At 38.6% G+C, this 21,516-nt stretch overlaps 1 protein-coding gene across 1 annotated transcript in view; it reads right to left on the bottom strand.

Annotated features, from left to right (window-relative positions):
• tyw1 (tRNA-yW synthesizing protein 1 homolog (S. cerevisiae)) overlaps positions 1-21,516 on the bottom strand; it is a 56,307-nt gene that overhangs the window by 22,095 nt on the left and 12,696 nt on the right. Inside the window, exons 8-13 of the mRNA XM_051398061.1 lie at positions 19,526-19,658; positions 14,594-14,646; positions 14,388-14,506; positions 12,896-13,005; positions 7,794-7,971; positions 4,825-4,960 (exon numbers count right to left, since the gene is read on the bottom strand). Coding sequence (XP_051254021.1) covers positions 4,825-4,960; positions 7,794-7,971; positions 12,896-13,005; positions 14,388-14,506; positions 14,594-14,646; positions 19,526-19,658 — 729 coding nt within the window. The remainder of the gene's footprint in view (positions 1-4,824; positions 4,961-7,793; positions 7,972-12,895; positions 13,006-14,387; positions 14,507-14,593; positions 14,647-19,525; positions 19,659-21,516) is intronic.

The following is a 21,516-nucleotide window of genomic DNA, read 5'->3' as shown; positions in this document are numbered from 1 at the left end:
ATAGATATGGAATATATATAGATTTAGATTGAGGTCAAAGCCAGAAAAACTTTGCTCTGATAACTTTTTCTAGGTAAATAAAAGTACTGCTCACAGTTCAATGGTGTGGATTTAGGCTATTGTTGTTGCTGTATAGCAGAAGAAGGGGATTATTGAGAATGTGACGGAGAGGATGAAAGACAAGGAGAGACAACTAGAGGAGATGAAAGAAGGGGAACAGTGAGGACAGAGGACATGAGAAATTGATAATACAAAGAAACAAGTAAATGACAATGGGAGAAGAGAGAGCACTCTCTCCCTTTATCACTGGAAGGTTATCTATAACACTAGGTCCTTTCAGCCCAGTTGAGAAGGGGATAATTGGCCAGTGGAAGCAGGGAGGTGAGGTATTTCAAGCTCCCTCTATTCCAAATCCGACACAGAGGCAGAACTCTATCAATCCCCCAGCGCACTCAGGGAGGCCAGGTGGAAGAGAGGAGGAGAGGTGTCAAACGGAGAACAAGAGAAGGATAAGCGCTAAGGAAGGATGGAGATAGAGCCCACCATGAAATGGAGACTTAGGAATATGGAGAGAGGGGGATGGGGGTGGGAACAGAAAGAGTGTGTTTATTTTTGGAAACTGGGAGGTTGCACACAGACAAACCATATTGTCACACTGAAGCCTAGAACATATGCAAACACACAAGTAAAGGTACAACCCTCTCTAATATAATCACATTCAGCTATAATGCTAAATTACCAAATATGCTTGTAAGCACAAACGCCTCTGTTTTGGTGTTGTTTCAATAGTGTCAATACAAAACATTTGGTCAGAAAACTTCTTTGACCCAAGGGTTTGTTATGCAAATGTTAGATTTAAGATACAAAATTGATAGCATTTATAAAATATGCACTATACACTTCCAGTGCTTTCCATTTATCCATGCTTGAATATGCCAAGGGTCACTTCCTGTCCTATCACGAATATGACCATGAATTAATCTCCATTCAGCAATCATCCCACACCATGCAAGTCCATCACAACTGTAGACTACAGCTGAATACATCAGTAGTAAGACCAAAATAGTAAGAGCTCACATTTTGCTGGCTACCACTTTAAGCTACTGTCCCACTTAAGGATCAAAGGCCAAAACTGATATTTAAATTAGGACTCTTCAAATACATCAAACTTAAAAGATATTTTCCTGCTAGAAATAGATTCCAGAAAAAAAAAGCTGCATAGCACTTCCATGTAGAATATGACTGAGACCTGTGCATGCTGACAATATCAGAATACAGAGTTGTGTCATCCTCGGTATGTCTAAGATGTGGTATGCACATGAGAATGCTGAGCCTGGAAACCTTGATATAATTAGATATTTGTTTGACACCAAATTCAAAAGTAATTCTTTAGATTGATAGCTCCTCTGACAGTATTCAAAATAATGAGATGGGAGTATGCAGTGAATGTGCCAGTGAATGAGTCAGTCTCTGGTCCAGCATGACTTTGCTGTCACCCACCTGCACTAAACTGGATTAATCTTTAGTCTACTCAGAAAGTAGGAAACAAGTGATAATAACAAACCCATAATTATCAGCATCCTGAAGTAGACATGTTTGATGTCCACCAGAGAAAGTAGGTTTTTCATAAATGGTCAGAGAACTTAACCAAGTAAAGAGAATACCAAACAGGTGATTGTTCCTCATGCATTTAGTGTTTAAAAATGTCACTGCATATTACATACAGTAATTAAGTAGTCCAGATTGCTGAGGCTGTATGAGGACATATTGAAACAGTTCAGGGACCTACCACAGACTTGACACAGTGCTGACAGAAATGTAACATTGTTATTGACAATGGTAGTATTTACTGCATGGCAATTACTTAATTTAATACTTAGACATTCCTGGTTTTTTTTTACCTCACATTGATATTTGCAGTTGGCATATAGTGAAAATGGGGCTCTAGATGCAATCAGAGAGCAATGATCCATCGCCAGTGATTTGCCTGAAGCCATGCAGTCACCAACAGCCCAAGCCGAGTAGTAATGAATTTGTCCATTGTTTGCTAAAGCATTAAATAAGAGGAAGTTGGCCCATTACAGATAGGTGTAATAGAGGCTCCCTCTGAGAGCCTTCACAGCCCACATCTTTCTCAAGGTCGTTTTGCCGGTGTACCCAAGCGGCATTTCCTTCCTCACTCTGGCTTTTTAGGAAACACAGAGGGAGAATCGATTTACACAAGGGGTCTGGTGGCTGAATGCAGACTGTGATAATGGACCCTGCAAATCTCTCTCTGCTCACAAATGATAAAAAGGCCTGCAAGGTTATTGAATGCACTTTTTTGAAGTGCTATAGGGATATCTGGACACAAATCACACAATTATAAGAATGTACACCTCTGGATGTTTTCATTCTGATGGCAGCCACAGTGGTATTATGAACTCTGATGAAGCCAAACTGTTCAAAGTTTCAAGAATCAATAAAAAGCCACGCTTCCCCACTTGAGGAATGCGTTAAAAGTTTGAAGTGTTTCTATGGCAGCGTTTCTATAGCAGGAACTTTCCCCAGGGATTAGAAACCATTGGAGGAACCCGATACGTTCCCACCGCAGGGACCAGGGTCTAAATCAAGTTCCAGGGACATTATTTTACCACCAAAAAGTCCTTGCTCGGGGGGGTACTAGAAAGTTTTGGGGTGGCTTGCAGTGCTGAACATTAATGACTGGTTGAGTACTCACAGCCACCATTTTTAAATATTTGCAGTGACAAATCAGTTCATTTTTCTTCATTGTGCTTCAACACATCAATGTGAGTTACAGCAGAAAGCATACGACAGAAGGACCGACGACAAAGTCCAGGTCCAATCACATGTAAAATGCTTCAGCTGACTAATTTGTCTAATCTTTGCAGGTCTTTAGACCGTAGTGCAAACGCAGACAACAACGAAATGAAGGAACCTTTAGTTCCTTGAAAATTATTTCTGGCATCTTGTTGCCATTGCATAGTAATTTGGTAAACACATCGCAATCAATGACATCACAATCTGTGGCTTTTTTTAAATCAGGCTAGAGTTTTCATCTGCAAAACGAAAAAAAAATGAGTCTGCAGAGGAGGTAAGAATCTGCCACTTCCAACAGTCTGACAGATAGGAGATTACTTTTGTTAAAAATCACCACAACAGCGTATTTTTATTCACATTTTCCCAAGAAGTTGACTTATGTTGTCAAGCTCTTCAGCTCTGTTGTGGAACTTTAATACATTTTCAGGGCAGGGTGAGACAGAACAGTTTATAAGTGGATTCTACTATAAACAAAGTTTATTTTCTATTCAAAAGTTTAATCACAAAACATTACCTGTCACCAACCCCCCAAATCTAGGGCTGAAGAAAAATAAATTGTCTGCATGCCTAGATTTGAGTCTGATTTTTTTGTTCTTATCCGAAGTAAAAGTACATCCAACACACTGAAATAAGATTCTCGGGTGGCAAGTAGCACCCCCTGCTTATCAATGACCATATACAACACAATGTCTCAAAAAAAAGCTTTGCCTCGTCTGAACTGACAGAACAAGAAACCATGACAAAAACAGAGGTTTGTTGGTAAGAAGAACTGGAAACTCAGGCCTGTTTTCTCAGGGGTAAGGGTTGAGGGTTTGAGGGGTCAAAACTTGGAAGCTTATGCATTCTTCTCATTTTAAAGTAAAGAATGACACAGAAATGGTGAGCATTGGCAGAAAACCCCCAGGACACCATGTGGCTCCAGAGTCAATGAAACAGATGTGCTGTCAGAACCTTTTCTGTCTGCAGAGTCGTCCCCATTCATTTATTTAACACAAAAGACTATTTTAAATCTCTTTCAAACTTCACTGACAGAAATTACGTGATCAGACAGATTTACTGGACCATTTTTCTGTGTTTTTGTTTTGAAACTTCTGAATCAATATACTATTACTTATTCTTAATTTTATAGATATGCTGATTCTGAAGATAACTTGCAAATTAATGGGTTATGAGGCGGGTCAAAATGTCCAGTGGACAATTAGTTCTACACTTATTTAGACGCAAAAATATGTATCACCATTCAATGTAATTTGTGTGCTAGCAACACAGAGGCGAGGTAATGAAATAGCCTAATCAAGTTTTAGGTAATAAGCTATATTGACCTGGGAGAACACAATGCGTCGCAGGCACTAAAACAATCCCAGAGTTCATATTTACAATGATGTTGATACTTTAAATTACATAAAATGTACAGGTGACATAAACTCTATTCACTCTCAGCTCTTAAATAATAATAATAATAATAATAATAATGAATAATAGTAAAATTGTAAATTGTCACTGCCCAGCTAGTCGTCACAAGAACAGAGTGCAACAAATGCTGCACGTTTACATTTTTCATGTGAATTGGGGGCCTGATTGTGCCTGAGAATTCAAGCATGGATACACCAAACCAATTCTAATCCAAAAGGTGCTGCACAAAGCTAATTCCTGTGTTATAAAAACCTGCTGATAAAACACTATTTATCATTACGATTGTGAAGCCAACTGTGAACCTAAAATCGAATGAGCAATTTAACTTGTGGAGGAACATCTGTTTAGTCACAAAGTAAATATACCCACATCATACTGTACGTTCAATGACATGAACTGTGCATAGTTGTACAGCTTTTTGCGACTGTACAGAAATGGTTTTACCTTCTTTATACAAGCAACTTTAACTGAGCAGGCATATTCTTTTTGAGCAATGTCTTACTTCACAGTAACACAGTTCAATTTCCTGTTCACAGGCTTACTTCTCTCACCACCTGGCTGGAAACCAAACAAGCCCAGTGGGAAGCTTACCTTCTCTCCCAGGGCCCTAAGGCTGTCCAGGAAGCGTGGCCAGAAGTCTTTGAAAAGTGGCCGGTCAATCTTCTTCAGACTGTCTTTGGTGCTGGCATCCACACTAACATACAACTGAGTGACTGGCACCAGGCTCCTGGAAAATTACAGAAAATATGGAGGAGAAAAGAGGATACAAATGATCCAATTTGAGAGAGAAAGAGAATCGGATACAAAAAGTAGTGCAAAACCTTTGAACCATTCAAAGCATTTGAAAAAAAATGAACAAAAGCTAAACAAATTCGACATTCAGTAATGCTTTGCTCGAGTCTCAGTCTCCCTCAGTGTCACCAAACCATTACATATTCCACAGAACATGAGCATATTTCTGTCAGCTCTCTGAAGCAGCCCATTGTACTCCTTCAGTCTGAGAGATGGCAGAAAACATTTGGGCTGAATATAGATCTGTTGCTCAGCTCCACTCTGAATAACTTTCTTTTTTCCATCTTGATTCAATAATATACAATAAAAAACATGAAGTCGAACACTTTGTTGAGTTGTACTAAATACAAGAAATGATCTACATAAGCAGATGAAGGCAAAATGAGGAGGCGGAGAAGGAGGAAGCTGTGTAAAAACTAGGAGGGCTACTCATCAATATGAAATAAGGAAAGACATTAATGTTATTTGCATGTAACTGCACTGTGGCACAATCTGTAAGAGCAGGTGAACTCGACTGAAACAAGAAGAGCACTATCCTTTCATGTGTCAAAGGTAAAAATATATGCTGTACAAGAGGCAATTATGTAAAAATACCTAATTAATAATTAGTAATAAAAGTCAAATAAGAAATAAGGTAGAAAGTCATGAAAATCCGCTCTCTTTAATTCTGGTGAACCTTCTTCATACAAAAAAAAAATGAATAATTCCCCCTTATCAAAGCAGTACTGGAAGAGAAACTCAATAATCTGCTCAGCCAGGTGGCTCTGGCAGACAGGAACAAAAATTGGCGGATGGCTGATGTCCTTGCCTTCAACCTGCTGGAGGAGTATATGATAAGTCAGCCCGAGACAGACAAGTTATCTGAAATATCGGCTATGTCAGTATATGTCTTGATGATGACCTGCAAGGCTTATGCACAGAATGACTTTAAATCTAGAGATGTCAAAGGGCATGTAGAGTGACAGACAGCAGTTTGAACCTCTGGATATGAAAACTTAAACTCACAACAAGGAGTGTTTAACTGGTTATGAAACATTCTCAATTTAATACTGATGCCTCTCTATAACCCACATTAGCGAGAAGATATTTCTATATAGTTATTCTTAATGTCCACCACCAGGTTGGATTCCCTTTTGAAATCAATTAAATGAGGCAGTGGAAACAAGGAATTGTACCCTTGTTGCTGTTTTAACGTCGACATACAATCTCTACTGTCAGGTAGGTGAGAAACTGGCAGCACTATTCTGTAATTTTATGAAAGAGTATAACGCATTATACTTGTCACCAATATACTTCCATAGCATTTTTGCAACATTATATTTATGTGGAGAACATGCATGAAATGACAGTTCCTCCCAAATAGTTGTATTGTCACAATTTTGGATCAAATGAATATTAAATTAAAGTTCTGCCTAAGTGGCCACTAGAGAAGATATCTTTTGCAACTGCAGCCTGGATGTCAAAAGTCAAAGATAATTTACTGGAAGGGAACAACTGGTTAAATAAAATGAAAGCACATTTCAGTCTGTAACTGCTGATTTGTTGAAAATAAACAACAATGATTTGACACAATTGGCAAATTCAACCTTGAACAAACAGTGAAAAATAACCTGTGTGTTAGCTATTAATGATACAATAGATGTCTGCTTTAACATGCTGTTCTTCTTAAACGTCACACTATATACTGTACATGTGATGGAAAAATGCCTTTTTTTGACCAGGAGGACATCAGAGAGGTATACAACTACAGTGTTGTGTTGACAGAGTGCTGGATAGAAGTGATAGGGCTGGGAATAATGATATTGTGAGGCCAAATCAGTGTTTCTTCACAAAACTTTTCGTGTTAATGCTGAAAACCCTCCTGCATCTAAAGTATAAACTAAAGAAAGGGGTGTGTGTGTGTGTGTCTCTGTCTGTCTGTGAATTGTAAAGGTTTTGTACATAAAGCCATCTGAGGTGGCATTGTCTTATGCCCTTATGAATTTTTCATGCAGTTGCTGTAGGTGCACAAGGTACGTGCCTCTAGGAACTGTGCCTGTGGTGAACTCCTCTGTCAAAGAAACATGGATGCAGGACGTGGAGACCTGAACTCTTGTAGCTGGGTTATGATTTGCAATGCAGCATTTCAGAGAAGTCATACCGGGCGCTGTTCTCACAGACAGGAGAAAAAAAAAGAGCTTTTTTTGAATCAGCAGTAGGCGGTCATTAGAAAGAACACAAGATTAAACATCCAACACTGATGGTTTAAAGGGCCAGTTTATCAAAATTACTGAAAAAAAAATCTAACTTATCGGTAGTGGCATCTGGTCAGGCAGTTTGATGTTTAAGGTTTGTCTGTAATGAAACTGCTGATGGTGGCAACTGAAGTTAATGGAATTTTGTTTGTTCTGCTCAAAACGCTGACAGTTTAATTTGAAAATGTTTGATTTTTTTTTTTTTTATGATTGTTTTGAGCACAACAGACAACTCCATTCAACACCACTGCATTGGACCCCCCTTGTTAACAGACACACAGCACTCAGAACTGTAGAGTAAGAACCTTTGATCCTTCCTGCTAGGGAATAATCTCACTGCTAAGACACACTCATGCTCCCTACTTTCAAATTCATCATCCCAGACTTCAAAGAAAAGAGCTTGCGAAGGCAGGGAACAAAAATATACCACAGAAATATAATAAGCCAAAAACAGATTGGCTGAAATGAATATTTTGAGAGCAAGAAATAGTGACACATACACAAACAATATGTGTGTGTCCATTTTGTCCCTACCTGATTTCCTGTGGGAACTGTGCATTGGTGACCAGGAAACTGGAAATGTGGTGAGAGTGGAGGAGGCGGATAAAGGTGTTGATTTCGGGGTACATTATTGGCTCACCCACCAGGGACAGGGCACAGTGCTTGACTGCCAAGCCCTCCTCATACCGGTCGGGCTTCACTCCAGGGACACCTGAAGAGAGAGAGGTTTTAAAGTTGACTCCACCTTTGACTTAATGATCGTCTCCCAACGATAAATGGAGGGCTTCACATGTGGAGACATAAATCGAAGCACTATAAAGTAAAAAAAAAAACTTTGGGAAATAACAGCTTGGGGTCAGACTTTGAAGCGAGGTCAAACTGAGTAATTATATATAACCAAATAGGCCCAAGAGAGACATGTGGTGCTCATGAAAAATGAGGAGAAGAGAGTAGAAACAGTAAAAGTTTGAGCTTTGAGAATCGGGCACAGAGCCCATCTCTCTTCCACTCCCTCTGTCTTTCTTTCCACTGGGTGGTCTTGGACTCTCCCAATGTTCAGTGGAGCAGAAGACTACAGGGTGCTGTAAAAATATGCTCAGCATATGTATGAGATGACTATTATAAAGTCTAATTGACTGGCGCTACTACTGCTGTTAAACTTTAACATGAAAAAAAAACAATTTTTTTTTAAGTAAGAGTTGACAAAACAACAAAGCGTTAACTACAACCTCAGCCATAATCATAAAATGTTACTTTAAATTCAACAGATTTTCTGACTCAATAAGATTGCTTTAAAAGTGAGGAATCAAGTCTCATTAGTTATAATTCATCAAAAGAAATTCTTATTGTCCAGTCATAGAAATTCCACAATTGAATCACAACCAAGTTACAAAACAGTTAACATAAATTAAATACATCAGACAAGCAAAATTAGATTGATGAACACAACTGCCTGGGACACGACATTAAAAAACAGCAAAGGATACGATGCAAGTCTTTATTTAAATATAGAATTTGCAATTTGATCCAAGTCAAAGTGCTTTTGGGACTTGGAGGGACGTGGGGAGGTAAGGGGTGTCAAGTTAAGCAGGGAATAAACAAACAGTAAAAGCTTAGAGGAAAAAAGTTTCATACACTGCCATGGGGATTTAATGAGATATTGCTGTAGCTACAGTGGATGCCATTCAATATAAGAAAACAAGTAGTGAATCTTAACTAAATAAAACTGGACTGTTGCCGTCATAGGCTTTATAAAACGGTCTATGAATTATTGATGAGTTTGTAACATTTTGAGCACGGTTGAACTATAGAAAATCAACTGTTACTGTGTTACTTTACAACAGCTTCAGAGGCATTAAACAACCAACTATCCACCCGAACAAATCCCACTTAACTCCAGCTGAGGAGGATGGTGCATGTATGTTAAAACAAGTGTGTGAAACCTCATTAAATGTACATATATGTATATATATGTATATCTTACGGTATTATGGGAGCTCTCTTTTTCTGAAGTGGAACACCCAGATAAAAATGAATCTGTCTGCGAGGATCAAGGGCTCTATTACAAGTTGTGTAATGATGGTAACTGACTTAGAAGCTAAAGAATTGATTTAAGATAAGACAGGTATCATCAGAGACCTTCAATGTCCTCTGGACATAATCTGCATTATCTTTGGTTCAACACCAAGACACAGAGAAGATGGTTTACAGACTTCTTCTCTCTGTTTAATTTGCTTATGATGTGTGGTTTGGGAAACACACTGGGTGGTATCACTTGGTGTCTACACAATGTATTCATTAATTTGGTAAGATTAAACAAGGACGCAGTACAGAATGCATGACTGGAGCGAATCACTTTTTAAAAAAGTGCTGTTGTTGTTGTAGCCATGAGAATCACAGAACAAAATATTTTATTCATGTGTTGACTTAGCTGCAAAAGTTAGAACATCACCAGGCTTCTTCCTGATATGCCTATGTACTGCACAGTGACATACAGTTACCATATTGCCTCCAGCACACATGCAAGCCACTTAGAGCTAAGTGCCAACCATGGAGCATGTACAGTATCATATCCTAAGCAGTGATGAATGCAAAATGTATGATCAAACAAACTACTAGCCAAAAATCCAACCAACCACCACAGAGTTTCTATAAAGAAAAAAACACATCCAAGCTCATAAAACCTCATTTATGTAGTTTCACCAGATCTTTAAAACCCAATGAAACAGACTTTCACTTCCTGGAAAAGAGTGAATCTCTCCTTAAACAATATTCTTTTGGTTTATAGTTAAATGATCCCCAACAGTGTTCCATCCCACCACATCTTTCAAGTTAACAAACACAAAGAAAAGAATTTGACACAACACTTCATTGAATCCTCTAAGCCCAAAATTATTACTGGCCTCTGGGTTGGACCCCAGATCATTCTGTTCCTAGTTTAGTGATCAAGAGCACATTAATGACTTTACAGAGAGAAGGGCCTGACAAACAAAATGACAGCTGGCAGAGCAATAAACTGCATTTTATTCCACATTTAAAAGGGTGACTAATACCTTCTCATTATAAACTGCTACATGACATTTAAAACCGCTACTTGAAGAGACCTTTTAGGAAGTAGATCATCCGGTAGTCGGAGCAGAAACCAGCCTGTTTAATCACAATGTGAGTTTTCAGAGGCATTGTCTGGATAGTTCATTGCACTAGACATTATAAAAAGTATCGCTGTCATTGGTGAATGGAGTTGACAGCTGTCTAATATGATTTTATAGTGCAACTGGAAAGAACATTATACATGATAATGAAAATGTAGTCTTGCACTTTGCTCTACTATGTTTCTAATTAAACTCTGCTTCTCTTTATGTTCTGCATAAAATGTAACTGTAATCCCCTTCTGTGACAAATGTGTTTTTCTTTTACTCTAAGTGAGCAAAGAAGCAGCTTACTGTCAAGATCAGCTTGTGTGTGCTATTGTTCCATTAAAATCACATCAGGAAATTACATTTTCTATGATGACATGCATTATAATAGGACATCATGAACGCCTGCTCTGAGAATGATATTAGCTATAAAATAGCCCTTTGAAGAAGATACGTCTCAAAAGCTTTTAGCATTTGACATCTATATCTTTTCCCCAGTACAACTGCTTCTCTGTTTTATAATGGGATCAGCAGTGGGTTTGAGGTTAGAGAGACAGCCCTCTGACTGTAAGGTGTCAGGATCAAGCCCGGCCTTAAAAATAGTTTGGCTGAAGGTACAGTCATACTGTCTACTACTACTGGCTACACAATCTTTAATGTCAGTGTACTATAGACTATATTTTGTTGAACTGTGAATTTGAAAGTGCACTATAAATCCCAAAGCAAACTGCTGATACTGGCGTCTGTATGGGTTAAACCAAAGAAATCAACAATGAGCTGAACTGGAAGATCTTTGGTCTTTGCATGTGTGTATGTGTGTAGGTGTGTGTGTGTATGTGTGTATGTGTGTAGGTGTGTGTGTGTGTGTGTGTGTGTGTGTGTGTGTGTGTGTGTGTGTGTGTGTGTGTGTGTGTGTGTGTGTGTGTGTGTGTGCTGACAGGGGTCTGCATGGGCTAAATTAGTTCTGAGTCTCAATAGGCTGGACAGCCACAGTCATGTCACAAAAACCAAGTGTTAGCTTTGCAGCATACCTGTGAAATAATGAACAGGAGTCTGGACTGGGGCAATCATGTAAGAGCTTATTGTCGTACTGCAGCCAATGCTCAAAAGACTCTCAAAATCCAATACTGCTTAGAAGGAGAAAAACTTATTTATGCTGTTTGTGCATGTGTTGTTGTTAATTCTTCTTTTAATATATGGTAATAAAATATCAGTAAACCAGCAAAACAATAAAATGCAAACAACCAGAAGGAAGTAAATTAAGCTGCTGAAATGATGTCGACTGACAAAAACTTAAATCAACAAAAATAAGTTATTCATCAGGCGAAAATACCCAAAGTTCCTCAATTGTGCAGATTTTTTATATCACAGTAAACAGAATGTATTCGGCTTTTGGACTGTTGGTCAGACAAAGCAAGAAATGTGAAGTCATCACCTCAGGTTTCAGGGTGCTGAAATTATGCAAATGTATCTCAGTTTTTCTAAATTATTAATTGTTCAATTAAAAAACTTTCGAGGCTACTGTAGAAACATGTTGGTTAAACATGGCGGCTTCCATAGAAGAAGACCCATTTCTCTGTAGATTAAAACGTCTCATAATAAGCTAACAAAACACAACAATTCTTATTTCCAGGTGATTATACACTAATAAAAACAGACCTATGAATAGTATATTCCATTTCTGCCATTAGATTATCTTCAATTTTACACACTGAACCTGTAATTTATAAAAATAATAAACATTAGTTGCAGTGAAGATCTTTAAACCTAAATGCATCTGGAAAACAATTTTTTTTCCAACCAGTGCTTGCTTCCTTTAATAAATATCTGAATGTGTCACCACCGTGTTTTGACAACATTTCTCAAAACCTCTCAAAAGAAAATCTGCTTAGGGAATTCTCACAGGATGATCACTAAATTCTGTTTTCACTGAGCTTTGGGCGTCCAACCAGCCGTCATCAGCCAATACTGGTAGCAGCCAGAGAAAATAAGTCCCAAATGCCAATAGTATTAGTACAAGTAGTACAAATGGAGCCACAAATTGTTAGGACAGAGCTAATTCCTCTATTACAAACCATGACATACTCCAATTCCCACATACTGTAGCTCATTTTCTGTGGAGTCCTACGTGAGGTTACTGCTTAAATGTTGATACGTTTTGAGAAAGTGAAGGAGAGTGAAGTTGTGACAAATAAGATACAGTGGATGTGTCCACATCGGGAAATTAAATTGTGTGTGTGTGTGGGGGGGTTTGAAAAGAAATTGAAGAGGTAGTAGGGTGTGATGTCAGCATTTTGAGGAGGAAAGACCATGTGTTGTGTGTGCTATTGTATTTGTTTATTTGTACAAGAACGATTCAAAATGTATGGAGTATACCTAACAGTGTAGCTGATGAAGGGATACGTAGAAAGCCATCGGACTGCTAGGGAAACAAAGTTAGATGAAGGGATGGAACAAAAGAGATCACTCATGTTTGCAGGTGTGACCTAAAGGACAAACCTCTGAACTGTCGAATCATGTTCTGGTGCTTCTCCAAGGCATCCTGCAGGATTGTCTCAGCAGGGTCCATCTTCCAGCGCCACTCTGTGCCCACGGGGTTGGTGTGATGCCTGTTAGTGGGGCATACAGAGAATCAGATAATAACAGCAGACATACTGTAACCACTCAGTTAGGAATGATATACACTGGTTCAGTGCCTGCTGGAGCACCAAGAATCAACTGACAGCAAGTATCTCTCCAAGGCATTACTCTGATTTAGATACGCCATTAGACTGGGGTCATCTGACACAAATAACAGCATTAAAACATATTTCACTAGATTGAGAGGAGCATCCTTCTAACAAGGTGACAACATATCAAGACCAACAAAGTTTATTCACAAACTAAAAGTGAATTATGAGGGCCACACGTATTCTCACCTTATAAAACCATAAAGTGAAACAATGTATCCTACTGTTAAAAATTGCACCTCCTTTGGGTGTTAATAACACCCTCTGAGTGTCTAAGTGTGATGTCTAGGTGCAACAAGACATCCTGAGGCATCACAAATTTCAGACTGTCAGTCTGTCGCATGCATATGCACACACTCACACCACACATGCTGGCCTCACACATCAGATCTAATTCCACCTGTTGCTACAGACAGGTATATGGAGAGGGGAGCTGCAGCAATACATCTGTGCCCTGAAATTGCTTACTCCCTGTCATCCCACATAGCTGCCTCAAGAGACACTTGCATATCTGTGGTGACAGGGGAGCAGTTCACCGCAGCACATTCTGACAGCGACCTTTCAGTGCTCAACACAGTCACCTTTTCAAATGCAACTTGAGGGGAGTAAAAGGCCCAGTCCCTCGCTAATGTCATGATGAATCAGTGTCCACCTTTAGGCTTTGCAGTTATGCTAGCCATTAGTCTTCTGCACGTAAATCATTAACTTGTTTGCCGAAGCTCAATGACAGGGAGTGATCTTGACTAACGAGGTAAACAAATTTGGTTTAGACAAGGAGAAAACAAAGCATGCAGGAAATAAGCCCCAAAGGCTATTAAAACTCTGATTACCCAGCCTACATTTGGTAGGACCCACTATGGATGAAGTGACAATATGTTAAACTCTTAAAAGACATAGTCTTTACCAACTAATTAAACTGCTAATACAAAATAATAAGACAGCAGTACATAACGTCTAATGTTTAAATCTATACAATTAGTAAAGTAATGTAGCCAAATGGACACTAAAAAACACCAAAATATTAGGGGTTAGTCTCTGCTCATGTAATCCAAGATGTAGAGTGATCATTTTCGAGTCTCTGGTTGCCCCCTTAACCCTAGTAACTTTGATCAATTACAGATTAAATAAAAACCAGTGAACCAAGAGAACCTACGCTGGGTGTGAAAATAGCTAAGGACCAAACAGAACTAATTAAGAACATGTTTTCCAGCAAGGTTTTTAACACCTGTAATATGCAGTGGTTTTTAACTTCAGGTACATACCTCCAGCAGAAGACACACTTGTTAGCACAGGCAAGGCTGGGAGTAGTTTCCATGCACCGGTGGGACTCAATACCATAGAAAGTGTGCTTGTAACAGCCTCCTCTCCCACGCAACATAGACTAACAAAAAGAAACAACACATTTAAAGTGATTCATGCATTTTGTCGAAAAGTCTAATGCTTTATTGAGAAGAGTAAATTCCATTACCTTGGTCCACCGACAAAGCTTTACTCCTGAGTGACTACCAATTAGTTTGTATCCTGCACAGAAAGAGAAATAACAAGATGTGAGAAGAATAAGGCTGTCACTCAGTAAACACTTTTTTGACCCAGTACCATATAGGCCAAATTCAGCAGATGATGAACACACAGAAAAGTGGAGATTACATTTTCTTTTAGTGGTAAACCAACAAAGCCCTGCTCAACATTCAGAGTCATCTTCATTCTCCTAGTCTACTGAACATTTCCAATAAAGCAACTAGCAGCGGCTCAAGGGCACATCCACGGTAAGGAGGGGATAGCGTTTCAAACTCCCTTTCAGCACAAAAGGAGGATAAAGTGTTTCAAATTCACTTTCTACACATGTCCGCCTCTCTATCCTCTTATATTACCGCAGTGTAATACCACTGGCTGCGAACGGCCACGTTTGGGTGAGTCCTTGCACGTCTCAGTTTTTTTTTTTTCCACAAATCCTCCTCTGTGGTGTCTGTTAAAGAGAATACTTTTATCTGTATCACTTTATCTGCTGAAGAAATACCAGAACATGATATTGGGATCGTTTCTAGTCCCAAAGTTTAAAAGAGGCATCAGTCATTTAGCGGCATGAAATTTAGGTAGTAGCTTTTGATTATACTAGTAATTATTTGCTACTAACTCTACTCCACTTCACTGTAGCTGAAATATCTCATTAAAACACAGCATGAAATTTGTTCCAGAGTGTGCATGAGCTCTCATTGCTTCCACAGATCTCAAGTTTGATGCTAGATGAGTCAAAAACAAATATTATTCATCAAGGCTGTTGAGAGTATATTTGTAGAAAAGGCTGAATGTTGAAAACACTTTTTAATTTACCACCTGAATAAAAGAGATTGCCATTGATCAAGGATGTTCTTTTGATACCTATAAATGCACAAACACAACGGCACACACACACACACACACCACACAGAATTCAATCTCTTGAACACCTAATGTTTGCTGTGCCTTTTTTTCTTTGGGGCAAAAACATGCTGACCAGCATCAAATTGTTTTTCCACCTGAAAATACCTTGAGAGCACATGTCCTCCTCTAACCTCGCTCCTAGCAACTGAAGACACATACAAATATATAATCCCAGGCCAACAAGACTGTGGAAACCACGGTAAGGAATTGGACCTGCTGGCAGTTTATTTAACCATTAATGATTTTAATGTAAGCAACGTTTCCCCTCTTGTGGGTGTTAGTGGAATTGATTTCCAATGTCTTTGTGTCCTTCAATGTGTCAGTGGAGAGGATCGAGCACAAGTGAGTGGGAGGTGGATGGAGAGAAAGGAAAAGAAGAAAGGTCTCTCTATTTCCCCTTTCTCAGTTATCACTGAGAAAGTACACTATGTGCTATGAATAATTGTACTTCGATGTACAATACGTCAATATTTCTAATAGAGGAAGGAAAAATGACCAAGAGCTTCACCAGGAGGCCTCATAACAACAACAATAATAAAAGGTTCTGGAGTTCATGAGCTCAAACGTTAAATGTACAATACTAAACAGATATGCTAGCAAATAAATTCTCTATACCTTCACCTCTTATTTTCTTCTTAATGAGACAACATCGCTCTAGTTGGAAACGTACTTTAAAATGTACTACAAGGAGTTTTTAAATGGTTATAAACCAATCTCAATTCAATACGGATGCTTCTATATGACCTACATCAGCTAGAAGACTGGCTATTTCTATGTAGTTATTCTAAATGCCTGCCACTGGGTCCAATTCGGTTAGATTCCCATGAACAAGATCAAACAAGGTGGTGGAAACACTACCGCTTTTGTCCACAGAGGTCACCAGAATCAACAAAAACATTGAGACATCCTCTCTCTGCTTATTTTATTTCCCTCAGGTGATACTCTTGAGTGGAGGACAAGGGTATCACAGCTTAGAAGCTATAATTGTGTACCCAAATTGCCTGGGCACCACTGATTTTGTTTTATACAGATTAGAAGTCAGCAGGCTACCTGTAAGTCTTCAGTTGATTAGCTCTGGGGGCAAATTGAAGGTTTTAAAAGAGGTGAGAAGAGGGGTCCAAATAACCATAGAAACGATGTTTGAGTTCGGGTTAACTTTTTGTTTTAATTTAATTGAAAGCCTCTAAAGGAATTTCATCAAAGAGTTGAAAAATCTGCTTTATTTGTTTTGTTTTTCTTCCCCAGAATCTAATATGTACTAGTTTTTTTAAGTACTCAGAGAGTCAATTATTCTTAGTTAATTATCATTAGTAAATATTCTGATGCAAAATAACATTATTCCAATGTTTAGTGAAGGGCTGCACAATATTGTAAAAAAAATAATTAGTGTAATTAATAGATTAGGGTAAATTATCACAATTTTCTAGTAAAAATAAAATAGTAAAATCATGATGGTGTGACATTTGTTGGGGTCTGTAGAACATGATTTGTAAACCAGGGCAACTCTGCAGCACTACAGTGTCTCATTATAATGCTTTTTTGTAACACATTTTACCTCAATCAAAAATTTACAGCTTCTGGCATTTGGTTATTGCACGTGATCTTTGCCATTTCTACAATATTTTGATTAATTGTGTAGCCCTAGTTTAATGCCACACGTTCTTGTGAAAGCTTATTAACCTAGATATTACTGTTGTGCTCACATCTTTACAGAGACCTGCTCCATCAACATCCTGGATCAGCAATCGATGGGCAGACCGTGTTCCAAGCTGACAGAGCGTAGGACGAGGAGAGGCGGACTCGGTGTTTACTTCAATGATGCTTGGTGCTCAAACACACTCAAAGTGGATGGACATGAAGATGAAACCATATTATCATCATCATTATCTTGTTGCTTTTGTTTACATTCCCCCAGATGCAAATTAAAAAGATGCACTGCAGAATTATTTCCTGGGTGTATACGAGTATCTATATATATATATATATATATATATATATATAAACTGTATATATGGTTTATTTTACTTTATTGATTTTCTGTTGTAAAGGGGCCGCAAACGTTCATTTCGTTATACAACCTTGTGTTGTATAATAAATACATTTCCATGATGATGATTTCATGATTTAAAACTCATTTAGTGACATTGTTGCAGCAGATGTGCCAGTTTATATAGCACATAAAAATAACTAAAATAAAATTTGCTATTTATTATAGTAGACGAAATATATGTTCCTCAGTCTATTACAATGACTGTTTCAACTGGTTGTCTGCTCTCTACATTTACTCTTTACCAGCGAAAATGCACATTTCAAAGAAACTGATTTTAGGTACAGGTACACACGTTTCAGTCCCAATTGAAAATTCTACTCTCCCTTTTTGTTAAATGTGCAGCACTTTGTTAAAACTTTCTTGGGCATTACACAATAGTTCCAATAGATGTGTGACTTTTGCATCCATGTCATGCCAGAAAAGGGCTATACAGGAAACAGCCTTCCAAGACCCAATATCCTTAAAACAATGCCAAAACTTTCATCCTTCATTCTGTTATTGCAAATAAAACAAACCGTCCACGGGGGCTGACGGTTGCCAACATAAACGCCATGAAATAGGTCAACATTTGGTCAAATGAAGTGAAGTCTTGCTCACAGAGCCCTATTTATAGAGTGTTGTGTAAGCTAACACTGGGGGGGGTACTGGTTGAAAATGACTGGCTTGTGCTGTACTAATGAATAGACTAAATACAGAGAGAGTCAAATGTTTCAGACAGAGCTAACGACTCAACAACTACTAAGACTACCATATTTAATTAGAGGTAATTAGAGGTAATTAAACACCTACACACACAGAGAACATATGGACACACTACATGTACAGTAGAATGAATTTGTAAATGTAAAGTTAATTAGGACCAGAATGATGTTGTGAGACTTGAAGTGTTGTAATGTGTACACACTGCACATATGCATGGTAGTATACAATTCTGTATTTTTAAATGTATTTTAAGAATTGCTGCTAATAATCTCCATTTTTACTAAATGTAAACGTATAGTTTAGATTATATCCTGATTACATAAATCTGTTATATGCAATCCCTTACTTCCCAAGCCTGAATGTATCACCAAATAAATGTGTTTTTTTTTGTTTTGTTACAGGCATAAAAATAGGCCAGATGGAGAAGGAATTCGTCTAATGTGACGGCACATAAGTTGAACAACCAGGGTCTGAATTAAGAACTTTATGAACACTACAATGTTGACACCAGCTAAGAAAAGTTCTGTTGAGGTTTTTCGTGTGGGAGGAGAGAGGAACGAAACTAACTCTTGGGACTGCACCCTGAGGACAGGCGGAGGCAGAGAGGGTAATTGGACTGCAATGCATCATTAAATGCCATTAGACAACACACACTCCCCAGCTCCACACTTCTCGTGTAGCACTGACCAATTTCTGCAGCTGATTAACTTCAACATAATCCAACATATTGTTTCTTCCTGTGTGGTATGCTGAAGTGATTAGCATTTGAGGCTAGTGAACAGGATACTTGATGATGAATTGCAAAAAACATCTTAGGGTAACTGAGGTAAACTGAGCTTGAGAAGGGACACCAATCAGTGACTTTGATCATGAAAGTCACTTTTCAGAAAAAAAAAAGATCTAAATTGGTCTGGCAATTTGCATGTGTTCGTTGGATTTACTGCTGAAATAAAAAAAAAATGACATGACTAATAATTCATGTTTTAAAGTGAATTACAACTTTGCTGCCCTTCTGAAAAGAGCAAGGTTAAGGATATGCTGACAAGCAGCTGGTGTGCTAGGTCTGTAATGTGATTTTTTTATTGCAAAGCAGTGCTGCTAGATAATATGAATATATTATCCACAGTCACCAGTGACACCCAGCAGATGTTCTTTTGGAAATGGCTACAGTTTCACACACCAGTCAAAGATTCATAAAAGTCCACCAACAACTGTCTTTTTCCTCACCTTGCTTTGTCAGAGCTTCTCTAAGGGCAGGGGTGATCATCTCTCTTCTTTCCCCTTCATCTTCAGTCTTCTTCAATCCATTCATCTTTGATAGCTTCACCATGTGACCGTCTCCTCCACCCTCCTGTTTGCTCTGTGGCAGACAAAAAAAGAAAAGAAAAAGAAAACTTTGTCAGTGTCTATAACCACGATGGCATCAGTGAAAAATCAGGCTCAGCTGCTGTGTTGTGACTGGCATCTGATACAGCCATAAAATCATAGACTATAATGTCAGAAATTTTAAGCATCAAACAAGAAGCAAATAAATAGACACTGTAAGGCTAGCAGGCTAGAAACTGACTAATATTAATTATTATGGGAGATTGCATTGCAGATATTTAACTTAACTGACATGCATTGATAGTTATTGATCATTTTCAACTTTGTCAACCATAAATACATTTAGGAGTCAGTTGTGCATCAGTGTTGTCTCACCTCTAGCAATAAATGAACAGACGTGCAAACACAGCACTGAAGACAATACAAGTAAGATATTCCACACCGACTGCTATAGTGCCTTCGGCCAACTTCGTCAGGAACCATCCAGGTTAGCAACAAGTCATTGGATGGCATTAACTCAAAAACGTTCATGTTTCCCGCAGGAGAATGCTGACAAATTAAGACGTATGTTAGGACATTGCACGGCAACCTTCCCATTAATCACACCTGTCACCGCAATACACCTGAAGTCCTCAAATTCTGATACGGTTTAAACTGCTGCAGGACGCAAGAACAAAGCTCTGAAATGTTACAACTTAAGGTCAACAGAAACGGCACTGTACAATGACTTTTTTTCCTTTTAAACTAGACTCCAACAGTAGGACAGAGCATCCAGAAAAGCTTCAAAATCCTGTTTGAATATGCAGTAGCTGCCACGTGATTTGATGCTTAACATTTTAAGGAACTAAGTTAAAAGCAAGAAAGAAAAAAGAGCTCCTCCAAAATGTTTGATGTTAGTCAGGACTGAAGATCAAGGGTTGCGATTCAGCAGTCCTTTAATGACTCTGTGTGACATAACCATTAGCCACTGCAGGATCATCCTCCTGTACAGACAGTATAGGGGGATTTTGGTTTCAGGCCCTTCAGAGGTGTAGTGAAATGCAGTAGCTATACCACAACAGCTGGATTTCTTGATGGTAAAGCTGCTGCAACCTATTTGTTTGAAAGATTTACAACTTCCCTCAGGCCAGGATTACATTATTGCAGTAATCAACATTTGTTTGGAAATCTAAATATCTTATAGGTATGCTGTTTACAGATGCAATGGAAGATTGATTAAGTCCTGCTGGAAAAGTTGCCCAGTGCAAAGGAACAGGTATTATTTTTCAGAGAGGCGTGACCGACAAGTTGCCTTTGAGATTAACTGTGACAGTGCCACCCAATTACTGTACTGCTGCCACTGCTTCAGCTCCTCTATAGGGACCTATATGTCATCTTCTCAGCACAGCAAGGCTCATAAGGGGCTGATACTCTTTCAGCAAACGTTGACAAATGTTCGTTTGTGTGTTTTCCTGAAGAACTGAGACAGTTCACTGCTTCCTGTACAGCTTGCCGTAGGGCGCCAACCCTTGTTCATCGGCCGCACGACTCTAAATGCTATAGACATGTGCCAGTGAGTTGAAATAACAACTCTGAGAAAACAGAGGAAAATAAGCTCCCCCTGGATCTGTGCATTTGGAGTCAGTAATCTCTAGAGCATACTGTGCTTCTTTTATTTAGAAAGTTACTTTGAAAAAAAACTTTAAACCTGCAATAACTGAACATATAATCAATCAAGTTGATATGGCAAACTCGTACACAAGAAGCAACATTATCATTCGTTGAAAGTTTTGTTTCTGGCCACCTGATCATTGTCTCTTCCAACTCTTGAGGGAAATATCTGGTTCCTTAGCTGCTAAATGCTCCACTATGTTCACCAGCTAGCCACTCATTTTGTGTAATCTGCTGTTTGA

Source organism: Dicentrarchus labrax, unplaced genomic scaffold (genome assembly GCF_905237075.1).
Source record: "Dicentrarchus labrax unplaced genomic scaffold, dlabrax2021, whole genome shotgun sequence".
Taxonomy (NCBI): domain Eukaryota; kingdom Metazoa; phylum Chordata; class Actinopteri; family Moronidae; genus Dicentrarchus; species Dicentrarchus labrax.
The sequence above is the reverse complement of the archived record's forward strand: the minus strand, read 5'-3'. Positions and strand labels throughout refer to the sequence as shown.